Source organism: Artemia sp. Qi Xiang Cuo, chromosome 12 (genome assembly GCF_049724085.1).
Source record: "Artemia sp. Qi Xiang Cuo chromosome 12, ASM4972408v1, whole genome shotgun sequence".
Lineage (NCBI taxonomy): Eukaryota > Metazoa > Arthropoda > Branchiopoda > Anostraca > Artemiidae > Artemia > Artemia sp. Qi Xiang Cuo.
In genome coordinates, this window is record NC_142805.1 from 60,086,872 (window position 1) to 60,100,246 (window position 13,375).

The 13,375-nt window shown below is 35.0% G+C and overlaps 2 protein-coding genes across 3 annotated transcripts in view; one reads left to right on the forward strand and one right to left on the reverse strand.

Annotated features, from left to right (window-relative positions):
* The window catches only part of Rab3GAP1 (RAB3 GTPase activating protein subunit 1), a 350,147-nt gene that overhangs the window by 103,674 nt on the left and 233,098 nt on the right, over positions 1 to 13,375 (forward strand). The gene's annotated exons all lie outside the window — the stretch shown is intronic.
* The window catches only part of haf (leucine-rich repeat and fibronectin type-III domain-containing protein hattifattener), an 81,629-nt gene that overhangs the window by 67,824 nt on the left and 430 nt on the right, over positions 1 to 13,375 (reverse strand). The window contains exon 2 of the mRNA XM_089098386.1: positions 397 to 1,274. Coding sequence (XP_088954512.1) covers positions 397 to 1,263 — 867 coding nt within the window. The 5' untranslated portion in view covers positions 1,264 to 1,274. The remainder of the gene's footprint in view (positions 1 to 396; positions 1,275 to 13,375) is intronic.

Here is a 13,375-nt window from a genome sequence, read left to right on the forward strand (position 1 = left end):
ATCTTGCATGAATTCAATGTCTCAAAGAACAAATTTGGGACTTTTTTTTAATAATAGTTACCTAAATGTCTTCATTGTTGTGTCATAAATAAAGAAGTTAATGAAGTTGTAATTCATTTTTGTTTTATGGGCAAATTGAAACTCTTTTTTTTGCTCGCCTTTCTAAATGATGAGGCTTCCTGATCCTTTCCTTGTACCTGGTTGAAATTTCCACCACTTTCCTTTTTTTTATTATTTAGTTCTCCCTCAAGACACACTTTTGAGCTAATTACATACTAATGAAATAGAGGACAAATTTCTAGAAAATTGGACATTCCAAAATGTTCCATCTGTTGATAAGCCTTCAAATTTCTCTCCCCAAAGCACTATTTATGAATTATTACTACTACAACGTACCTTAAGATTACCCAATGTCGAAAAGATATCCACAGGGTAGATCGTAATTAAGTTGTTCAGCAAACTCAAAGAGCTCAGTGTGTCATTAATTCCATCAAATGTGTCAGGATCAAATGACTGAATAATATTTCGTTCCAAATTCAAAGCTGTTAAAGAGTCTAATTGACTCAGAACCTGAGGGTTTAATTTTCGGATGTTATTCTGAGCTAGGTCAAGAAATGCCAAGGAAGATAGTGCTCGCACTGCTTCAGGAATCTCTCGCTGTCGAGTTCCTTTCAAATTGAGGTTTTTGAGGCTATCATCAAGACCTCTGAATGCGTTTCTTGATATAGTCAAATTATTTTCTGCTAGTTTAAGAGTCAGTAAGCTCAAACCAGTGAATGCATCATCTTCAATTAACACTATCTTATTACTTGACAAATCAAGCATCAATAGTTCACTTAATTCCTTGATTGCGCTAGTTGGAACTGCTGTCAGAAGGTTGTCTTGAAGGTTCAAGTTCTTCAGACTTTCATCTTGACCTTGAAATGCCCCTCCTTCAATTTCTTTCAATCCACATCTGGAAAGCTGAAGATTATGTATAGTCAACTGTCGGAAAATTCCATTAGGGAGTTCTGGTATAGAACTGTTTGATATGTATAAAACGTCAATTAAACCAGGAAAATCTCTAAGAACTGTTATTAACACTGGGAATTCCACATTTGAACACTGTAAACTTAATTCGTCATTATCGTTTATAGAACACACACATGCACTTTGCAGCTCTTCGAGATCTGAACCCCAAGGGCACTGCTCACCTTTCACTAAGGTTCCAGCTAGTGCTGCCAAACTCAAGTAGACAGAAGTCCACTGACTTGGCATCTTCATTTTGATAGATCCTGTAAAAGTTGGGCAGATTCAGTACAGAATACATTAAATCACTTGGAATTTTAACAGACAGTAGGAACTTTAAAAAAATTGATAAGAATTTAAATTTCAATTAAAATTCGATCAAGTTTATCAAATTCGATAAAATTAAATTATAGTTTCAATTAAAACTGAATTTAAGTTAAAAAACAAAAGAATGTTTGGGTTATGGTTTAAATTTAAACTAAGATTATAATTCAACGAAAATTATTTAAATTTTGATGAAAATTCGATTAAATCCATTAATTCGATTAAATTAAATTAAATTCCAATTGAAACTCAATTTAAATTTAAACAAAATTAGGTCGATTATAATTTAAACAAGTGATGTTGAACGACCACTATTTCGTTTTCCATCAAGATACTTTATTGAAAAAGCGTGCCTTTTATTGTTAATTAAAAAAACTCTTTTTATTAAAATAGCTTTTGAAAAAAAGTCTAGAGCTACATTAAATCAAAGATGAGTAGAAATGAAGTGAATTAATCTTTCCACTATAAAACTACCATAAATCCCTATCGTTAAACAAGTGAAATCCAGAAAAACAGAAAGTTCAATAAATAATCGAGTCAAACTCGTAAATGAACAGGAACTACAACAAAGAGGAGCAGTGGTGGATCCACGGGGGGGGGGCGAGGGGGCGTGCTTCCCCTAACATAGTCTAAAGTAGTGTAATTTACTTAATTAACGCAAGATTGCGTTAGTTAAACTTGCTCCTAACGCAAGTTTATCGGATCAACCTATTTTGAGCCCCCCTCCCAAAAAAAAATCCTGGGTCCCCCCCTGAAGAGGAGTAGGGATAAGGCCAACTGTGCCTTCTATAGACTAGAAAATAATTTACACATTACTGAAAACAATTTTTATGTCGATTTGTATGTTTTTATTTCTCATAAGGTCAAAAAAAACAAAAAACAAATAGACGAAAAAAAATGTTTCGTCTCGGCCCAATTGTAACCGAAGCTGGAAAAAACGGAATTTTGGTACAATTGATACATTAAAAGAATTGACTTTTTATGCCGATTCCAAACATATAAAAAATTTTTAATTTTAATTTTACCCATCAAAAGCTAAGAGCCTGGGAAAATTTGTCTGATTTTTGAAAGGGGGGGGGGTAACACCCCAAAAAATCAAGTGATATTAATAAAACCCATGCCATCGGAATCAACGTATCAGATAATTTTATTATAGAAGTTATGAACGGCTATCTAAAAAATGTGGAATTTTATATTTTTTTTCGCCAGAAGAAACATCACGGATGTTTCAATGTGTGTCCACTTGCCCCGAGTGCAAAAATTTTAGGGGTGCAAAATTTCAAATAATTAATATAACGGTTATAATCATTTTGTAAACTTTTAATTTTATTTTTATTAAAATAAAATGGAGGGCGCAGTTGATAGTAAGCATAAGTAAATTGAATCCAAAATTTCCATTTATTCCCATATTTTCATCACCATTCCTTGAAAATAAAAGTAAATAGCCCTCAAAGTAAAACATTGCGATGATTTATATCTCATTCAGTTGTTCACGACTTGATGGGTCACGACTTTAGGAAAATTGATTTTCCTCTCCCAGCCCCTTAACATATTTTTCATAAATCGTCTGCTGACTGAAATTAGAGATCCCTGAAGACTGAAAGCCTTGAGCAGAAGTAAGATTGTCAAAACGCAGTTTGTTTGTTGAAAACGATCAATTTATTTCCCTTAGTCATAATAACAATTCCGAGTCTTGTCCCCCTCCGTAGGTAAGATCCTGTTTAAGTCCCGTTTTCATCAAAGGATTGAAAAATTAAATATTGGATGATTATATAGCAAGTGAGCAACTTTTGAAGTAATTAATATTGTGAAGGCGATATCACAGTCATATTAGATACGCCTTAGTCTTTGAACTATTAACCTCAGCTTTCGGCGGTGTAAAATAAATAGTAAATTTGGCAAACAATATATTTACATTGTAATTGCTATCATTTGACTTCCGTTTTGCTTATATTCGTGAAATTATCGATGTTCATGTTTGAAATAAGTATACCATTAGACTGAGCTTCGCTTGGTGAAAAGAAAGACTGTTCTTTTTTTTCTTTTTTTTATCTCTTCCGCAAAACAACGTTAATTTTAATTTATTTGCTATAGACAGTAAACCTTTTGAGGTATTGGACCTCTGGGTATCTGTGACGTTATTCACACGAAGAATGCTTTTCCAAAATAAAGACCCTAAACGAATTTTTCCAAAGTAATCTAAGTTGCTGTCTTTTTTTTTTTTTTTTTTTTAACCGGAAAATGATAATATGCCATTTTTAAGAAACAATTATAGTGCCGTTTTCGAGAAGAAATTTACAGATAAATAAATAATTATGCACATTCATAAAATTCACAATATATTTGTAATCCCTTTCTCAAAACAACTTTAATTTGACTTTTATTCACCGTGGATTTAGTAGGGTATTAAAAAAAAACAAAAAAAAAAAAAAAAACAGGCTTTCTTAACCGAGAGTAAGAAGCAGCATTAAAACTCAAGACAAACAGAAATTTTACATTTACAAAGGGGTTTACATTTACAAGGAGGGATCACAAATCCCCCCCCCCTTCGAAAAATGTCTGTATACTTCCCAATAACAAATACTAAACGTAAACAATGGGCAAATTTCATAACTTACGGACCTCTCCCCACGGACTGTGATGGGTCATGTTACCCCTAAATACATAGTTATTGGATCTTTCAACTATGCTGAACAAAACGACTATCTCAAAATTTTGATCGGGCAATTTTGGCAAAAAGGGGCGTGGGAGGGGGGCTAGCTGCTCTCCAATTTTTTTGGTCACTTAAAAAGGGCACTGGAACTTTTAATAATTTCCATTCGAATGCACCTTTGCCTGATTTTCTAGGACTATTATTTCGATACGATCACCCCCAAAAAACAAATAAACACGTATCCGTGGTCTTTTTTCTGGCAAAAAATGCAAAATTCCATATTTTCGCATTTAGGAGCTTGAAACTTCTACATTATGGTTCTCTGATACGCTTAATCTGATGGTGTGATTTTCATTAAGATTTCTTGACTCTCCCTCCTCCCATCCCCTTCTCCAAAATCAGGCAAATTTTCTCAGACTCGTATCTTTTGATGGGTAACAATAGCACTAAACTCAATCATAATAAAAATTCTGAGTCTTGTTCTCACACCCCTTCCTCCTTAGATAAGATCCTGTTTAAGTTAAGTTTTCATCAAGGGATTTAAAAACAAAATATTGAATAATTATATAGCAACTGAACAACTTTGGAAATAACTAATATTGTGAAGGCGATATCACAGTCGTATTAGATACGCCATAGTCTTCAACTACTAACCTCAGCTTCCGGCGGTGGAAAACAAGTAGTAAGATTGGCAAACAATATATATTGTAATTCCTATCATTTCACTTCCATTTTTCTTTTATTCGTGGAATTATCGATACTCATGTTTAAAGTAAGTACCACGGGACCGAGCTTCATTCGATGAAAAGAAAGATTGTTTTTTTTTTTATCTCTGTCGCCAAACAATGTTTTTCCAAAATAAAGTCCCTAAAAGATTTTTTCCAAAGTCATGATCTATCTAAATTGCTTTCTATTGTATTGGTGAAATTTGTAGATGCTCATGTTCAAAGTACCACGGCACCGAGGGTACTTATCGGCTATATAATAAACACTCGAGAATTTCGATCGCGAATGATGAGAACAAGAGGCAAGAAACTGTTCAAGCAACTTCTTTATACGAGAGAATTACCTTTGGCTGTGTTGGAAAATGAATTGTAGCTATATTGTATTTAAGTGTTTAGTTTTTTTTTTTTTGGTTAGGTTAGAATAGGTTTGTTTAAGTTACGTATTTAATATATGCTATGATTTACCTCCCCCCTCCTAATGTGGAAATATATAACCCAAATTTGTTTCTAAACTATTATATTTTCACCATAATTTTGTTTTATTTCATTAGCATTAACCAAACTTCACTTGTCGAGAGTTTATTATGTAACCGATAAGTACCGCACCGAGCTTCATTTGGTGAAAAGAAAGGTTTTGTTTATTTTATCTCTTTCGCAAGCAACGTTTTTCCAAAATAAAGACCCTAAAAGAATTGTTCCAAAGTCAGGATATATCTAAATTGCTTTGCATTGTATTGGCGAAATTTATCGATGCTCATGTTCAAAGTACCATGGCACCGAGGGTACTTATCGGTTATATAATAAACACTCTTGAATTTCGATCGTGAATGATGTGAACATGACACAAGAAACTGGCTAAGCAACTTTTACCAGTGAATTAGCTTTTGCTGGGTTGAAAAATAAATTGTAGCTATATTTATTTATGTATTTAGTTGTTTTTTTGGTTTGGTTAGGTTATAATAGGTTTGTTTAGGTTACGTATTTAATATATGCTATGCTTATCCCCCCCCCCCCCAATGTGCAAATATATAGCCCAAATTTGTTTCTAAACTATTATATTTTCACCATAATTTTGTTTTATTTCATTAGCATTAGCCCAACTTCACTTATCGAGTGTTTATTATAACCGATAAGTACTGCACCGTGCTTCATTTGGTGAAAAGAAAGATTTTGTTTATTTTATCTCTTTCACCAAATAACGTTTTTCCAAAATAAATACCCTAAAAGAATTGCTCCTAGGTCATAATCTATCTAAATTGCTTTGTGTTGTATTGGTGAAACTTATCGATGCTCTTGTTCAAAGTAAGGGTACTTATGCATTATAGATAACAACGCTATAGACTGTACAAGGAAATACTTATGAAAACCCGTCAAACGGGTATTTGCAAGAGATAAATTGATGGCAAAGCGTGATTGTTTATTGCGTTTACAATATTTAAACTGCTGTTTTTTTTGGGTTTAAGGGGGAGAGGGGGGTTGGGAAGGTACCCAGGTTAGGTTAGGTTACGTATTTAATATATTCTATGCTTACTCCCCACCCCCCTTATGTGCAAATATATATCCCAAATTTGTTTCTAAACTACTACATATTCATCCTATTTTTTTTCCTTAGCATTAACCAAACTTGACTTCTTTCGTGTGTTATATATAATGCATAAGCACCAAAGTAAGTAACACGGGACCGAACTTCATTGGGTGAAAAGAAAGGTTTTGTTTATTTCATCCTGTTCGCCAAACAACGTTTTTCCAAAATAAAGACCCTAAAAGAATTGTTCCAAAGTTAGGATATATCTAAATTGCTTTGTATTGTATTGGTGAAATTTATCGATGCCCATGTTCAAAGTAAGTGCAGCGGCACCGAGCTTCGTTCGGTGAAAAAAAAACCTGTTTTTTTTATTTCTTTCGCAAAACAACTTTTTTCCAAAATAAAGACCCTAAACGAATACCTACAGTATAATAAAGACCCTACCACGAACTGTTTGATGCTATAACTCATATACTATTATTGTTCGTTTAATAAGTAAATAGCTGCGTACAAATTTTACCTTTGTGAGACATAAACCAAGAGAAGAATACTTTGTATTTAATATATTTATACTTTATATATTAAAATTAATTTATTTTACCAAGACCATTTAAATGCAGAACTGGAATTCAAATTGCAGGCTAATCAAATTTGAACATGACATTTTAATAGCTAGCCATGACAGTACAATTTGATACGGCCTATCTGTCACATCACTGTAAAAAAAAAATGTTGATTCATGCCTCCAATAATGTATTAATGTCTAGATTAAATTGAGAAAACCATTATGCTGCAAAAAAATAAAAAAAATGATTGTATGTTTAGTGTATATCAATGTCCGATACCGTCTTTGCAGATTACGATAAAAATGCCGTTAGGATTAGCCCTTTTTGAAATCTCTGAAAAGGAACCCATAAAGTAAATTATAAGGTTTTCTTAATGGCTAGCATTGCTTGTTCTGGTTGACCACCTAAGCGTTTACTGTATCTAATAAGTTAAACCAAAGTTTCACCAATTTTAGTCCCACTTTCTTCCTACGTAATCGGGGATATTTGACAACGTCTCATATTTCAACTGCTTTAAGTGGACGGTAGTTTTTTTCTAATGAGTTTGGCATTCGTTAAGTTTTTATTTTGGGATCCTGTGATATTTTGGGTCGGATTCTTCTTTCAGTTGGGGTTGGCAGTGTGTGCTACCCTGCTACCGATAGGTTGCGGAAACCTTCTCTTTTAATTTTATTTTATTTTTTTTACAAGTAATTCAGACAAACTCAACGTCGCTAAGGATTGAAAAAAAAAACGATGTAGAGACGCCGCCAGAACGTTGCTTCTCGGGAGTAAATTTAGGCACCGTAACCAATATACTTTTAAATTGATTTCACACAACGAAATTAGCTAATATTGGAAGAAAAAGAAGAAATAAGATTTATCTACTTTCGAGCTTCTTGACGAAATGGCTGGAAATGATGCATTAAAAGTGTTCAGTATATATTTAATGTAATGTTTCCAGCCAATTTTTTTAAGAGCCCCTTGTAATAATGTGTTTAAAGTGTAAAAAGGGATGTAGGGACGCGCTGAAGATTTTCCTTGGAAAGAGGGAGTTGCGACTACCAGAGGTTGTATTTTGGCTGATTCAAATATGTGTAAGAGCGTTTCAGAGGGAGATAAAAGAGAAAATGAATTTAGTATCACTGCAATTGTTCTCTTCTACAAGAATGGTGCAAAAAAAGATCTTGTATGAGCAACAAGATTCTGCATGAATCAAGGCCTTTCAATCTGTATGATTGTTTCAACAAAATGGGCCCGTTGCTGCCTTATGTTTGAACATTTGATTTTCCCTCCCATCAAAGTTTGGTCAATCCCTTATTCATTATTAAACTGAGTTTTGTTGGAACTAACAATTGCAAGGAAAGATTTAAGGGAAATGGGTACTTTTCGAGAGGGTGTAAAGAGGGAGGCCTTGAATAGATTGAGACGGAGAAGGAGCATGCGTAGCTGTGTTGGTATTAGGCGGCTTGGGGCTACAGTGAGTTGTTAGTACTGGTAATAGTAGGAGATTGATAAGAACACTTGGGTGTGTGAAAGTAAAAAGCAAGTCCATTTGTAACTTTCAAATAGTAAAAATTAATTTAAAAATATTCTGATTATTTTTAAATCTTTTTGTCATTAAATATATATTGTACTTGACTTTAATAAAAAAAAATGGATAACTAGATCGATTTTTCAAAAATATGAAGAAAAATGTCTTAGATTCAATTTATTATTGAATCTCTTTCAAAAAAAAGAAAAAAAAAGGTTTGCAGATCAAAAATACACTAGCCGATAATTAATCAGAATTAAGGCACTGGCACTGATTGCTAGTGCCAGTGCCTTAATAATTAACGTCCTACGGGTTCCCCCCGTAGGACGAACCTAGTAAAGAACGAAATAAGAAAAGAGCAATGAACTATTTATTATCCAAAACTGAATAATATGAGGGTTTATTAATAAGATAAACTACTCTATGCATTACCTTATTGTATTATTTAGTTCACGTGTATTATTCCATACATTATTGTCGTATGGAAGGGCTGATCGCAAAAACTTCAAAGGGAGCTCATTAGATCAAAAATTGAAAGCTCTCGTGCTCTTTTGACGAACCAAAAGTGATTGGGGCACCACCGGTCCCCATCCTGCGCCTTTTTGTCCTTAGGCACTTCCGTAGCCCCCTTTCGTTTTGAAACATAATTTGAGATATAATTTCAAACAGAAAGATCGACGGTCAAAAAAATATGCCTCCGGAGGTGACATGATCTACGCATCCTGAGGGTAAAAACCTCAAATTATGCAGTTGACCCAATTACCATATCCACAGATTCATTCTAGTAGAAAGTTTGGGTACGTTCACAATTTAATTAAATCGGAATCTCGCAAGGAACTTAAACATTAGTGGTACAATTTTTGGCCTATGAACACCAAAGTCTCCTGCGCCTCATTTGCCCTTGGGTGCCCCCATATACTACCGATGGCATCGTATCAAGACTTCGAGATAGCGATTTTATTTAGAATATTGAAATGTCCAATAACCCATGCAGGCCCAGCGGCGTGGGCCCTAAATAATGTAAAATGCCAATTTTTCATAGATAGGTTTTAGTAGAAAATGTGTTCATGTTCAACCTTAGTTTGAATAGAAATCGTTTAAGGATTTTTGAACTGGAAGTTTCGATAACCTCCCAAAAGGTGTCCTGGCCTAGGAGACAACCAAAACACGTAAATTCTTAAAAATAAGAAAATTAAGTCATTCAATCGCTCGGTTGCAAAACTCGGCCTCAGGTGCAAATATGACTAAAAGGTTGTAAATGCACGAGGAACCACCAAGATGTAAAGGCATTCTAGGAGTTAAAACATTTATATAATAAAAAAAAAAGAAATTCCGATTTGCTTGAAGCTAAAAAAAGGGATCAAGTGCAAAAAATATGTTTCTGAGGTCTTGTTGGCTCGAAACTTAAAGAGCACGCATCTTGGGTCAACAGAAATTCAACGAACAAAAAATTTTTCCAAAAGAGTGTAAGTGCACAGAAAGAGTCCATGAAACGGACGAAGAACCTTGAAATTGGCCCTGTTTAATAAAACCAGATCCAGATGGATATTTTTCGATAGAACATACAAAGAAAAGGAGATTAGTGAAAGCTTGACATTCTCGCTCTTCTTATTTCTCAACTAAATAGCTTCAAGTAAAAAAAAAAAATGAGACTTTTTTTTCAACAATCCTACCCCAGCCCTTCAGTCCAATTCAGGCTTCCACCTGGTTTAAGTTCAAGCTACGGAATTTTCGTTAAGTAGTGGTAAAAAAAGACTAAATCCAAGTTACTGATTGACTCGGTGAGCATCAGAAGCACGGCAATATCCAGGGGGGGGGGCTCGGGGTTTTTAACACCCCACCCCCCGCTAAATTTTTATCTGACAAGTAAAAACGCAACAAAAATGAATATAAACAAATTTTGGATGTGCTTTTTAATTTTTTTTTTTAAAACTCTACTCGAAAAAAAAAAAAAATACTGGATGCGGCCCTGATCAGAAGGATAGTCATCTTCTTTAAATTGGTATCACGCAAAAAATGTTAGTCTGTATGATTTGAGAAACAAAGGGGGCCAGAGGTTCCAACAAACTTGTTAATCACTTCCCTGGAAGCCACCTATTTCGGAAACATAATCTCAGGAAAATCAGTCAAATACTTTTCGTGTCCCAGCTTTTGTCATTCAATCTATAGTCTCCACAGCATATTACATTTATGCAATATATGCAGTATATTGTAAAACTTGGTAGCGAGCAAAAAAGTTTCTATTAACAGTCGTTCTTTGTGACAGTAGGGTTATTGTACAAAAAAAAATAATATTGAACACGATAACATTCTGAAACAACATACTAAAAGGCATGCATCTAGTTTTTAGTCTTCAAAACAGAAGTTCGGTTTTTAGAGTCCAAATAGGGTCTCTATACCTTTTGTTGAAGTTCGGTCTTAATCTTCTACAAAAGCCTACCGCGAGTTAGGGAAACAGAGATTTGAGGAATTGTAAAGATTTAGGAATTCCTCGGAGAAAATCAGTGAGCAAGAGGGTACCAGAAGATGATTTAAGACACTTTTCTGGGTTGCGCTATTCTGTAGCTTCATCCCTTTTGCTTAACGTAAAAACATAAGTAGTGGAACACTCTTCAGAATGGATACTGTGGAACAAGCTCCAAAAACACTAAATCCGATAATGTTTTAATAAAAACCATCTGCTCCAATTCCTTGCTTGATTGATGTTGCATAGTTGCGAAATCAGCTAAAAATTTATTTTCATGCTGTTCACTCATGATACTGTTCACGGTTTTAAACTGGGCTAAAAGAAGCAAAATTGTAAAGGATTAAGTTCGGCAGCAACACATGTTCAGAGACAATATGTGGCAACTCAGTCATTTTTTCTTTCTCCGAGAGATCAGTTGAGAAGCAGAGTTGTTTGCAATCTGAATGCATGCATTCTTCTCCCAGCCAGGGATGCTAATTAGAAAATACCTTTTTTTCAGTATTTCCATTAAAAAAAAAAGATTCACCACCCCCTATGTTTTGAAGATTATCCTTTTTAGCTGCATAAAAAAAATCGAAAAAGGTCCTTACCCCTTGCCGCATGCTCGCAAACTGGCTCCCCTATTCCTAGCTATTATTTTAATAATAGCTGTGCTCAAGCACCCCTTGCTTGAATCATTCCCAAGGCCTCAAGCACCTCAAGCACCTGGTGCTCAAATATGAAGTTTGCTCTTTTCCTTCTTTAAGAAGTAAAAGAAGGTGTTCAGAACCGATGGAGTTTTAGAGACTTAGATAATGTTTTCACTGGCATATTTGCGGCTTAGAATAGTAATGTCGCTACTGCTACTGAGTACTCACAAGTCATCGCAGCACCAAGCCACCTGGGCAGCGTTGCCAACCCTTTGAAGCAAACTGTACCATATGCACTGCAGGTTAAAAATTTGCCATAACAGTAAGAAAATAAACTAAAACTCGAACAGATATCCGAGCAAGATAGGAGTAATTGAACCAAAATGTGCAGAAAAATTTGCATTGTACCAAAAAATTTCCAATTGTACCTCATTATACCAGGACCTCTACATTATATCAAAAACGGTACAGTTGTACCGTGTTGGTAACGCTGCACCAGAGACCCAAACAGCTGCGCACATATCTCTTCCACCCCAGTCTGCTCTGAGCTTTACTTTTTGCTTCCTCTAATGAAGTGCTTTAATTTGTGATTGTTCGTAATTCAGTTTCTAATTATATTTCAGATAAAAAAAAAAAAAAAAAAAAAAAAAAAAAAAAAAAAAAAATGCTATTGTAGTGTTTGGTTCAGAAGAAGGCTTGTATTGCACTGTTACCCTTGTGTGCTTGTGAGTCTTTTGTAATGAAAATTATCTGTGGTTTCACCGAAGGCTTTTTTTTCCAAATTTTCATTTTCCAAATTCATTTTTTGAAACAAATCATAGGCAGCGCAATCACGCTGTCAAGGAGGCACACTTGTGCCTCTATAAAATGGCGACCCACCACAATGTTAAGCGATTTCCGGTCCTAGTGGGCGCATGGATACAGGGTCAATCGCTTTGTTGTGCCCAAGATCAAAATAAGAACTGTGAAACATTTCACCCCCCCCCCTCCAACTTTATTGTCATGGGTAAAAGTGGGCCGGAAGTTTCGAACCTCCAACCACAGCCCCCCTTTTACGCTGTCCGATTGGGCTGAAATTTAGAGGTTAAGCTTTCCTGGGACCCGAGAGCTAATCCTCGAAATTTCAGCTCAATCAGATCACTCCTTCTCTGTTTGCCAAAAACCAAATATAGCCACTTAAAGTTAAAAATTTTTTTTTCCTAGCCATACCTACAGGCCACAGTTGGCGCCGGATCTGGGCGAATGAAGACTCATTCAAAGCAGAATTCAACCTGTTAGGGCCTTTTGATATTTTCAGACCGAAAAAACTATTCACCGAATTTACGAAAAACCTTGTTTCCCTATAAGAGCCCACTATAAGCGGGCTCTTATCGTTTTCCTACAAGAGCCAGCGAAAACGCGGGCTCGTTTTCCTATAAGAGCCCGCAAGCTGTCAAATCAGCTAACAGTTAGTCAAGAAGTAATAAACTGTACAAAAACGTGCAGAAATTATTTGAAAAAAACTACGTTTTCTAAAGAGTTAAAGAGGCTGAGTTACAAGGTCGACGTTTGACTTTCTCACAACTCTTTTTTTTAAACAATAAAAACTTTAGCGTAAAGAGCGAGGCGTTGAGGAGGGCACATCCCATTTCATATACGGAATAATTTCTGTTCGTTTTAAGATTTAATGTCGCTCCTTACTTTCAGTTTAAAACACTTTTTTTTTATTTAAAGGCTGCGAAAGCGGGGGTTTGGGGGGCGGTAGCCCCCAACTGTGCCTCCTATTCCCTGTACGTTTTAAGGTTCGACCTTGTAACTCAGCCTCTTTAACTCTTTAGAAAACGTAGTTTTTTTCAAATAATCTAAGTAAAGAACGATGTTGGCAAAATGGGTAAATTTTAACGAAATCATATTATTGACTTACGAATAAAGTGAATACACCACTCGATGCCTTTTTTATGCTCTTTCCAAATATAATAATCATTT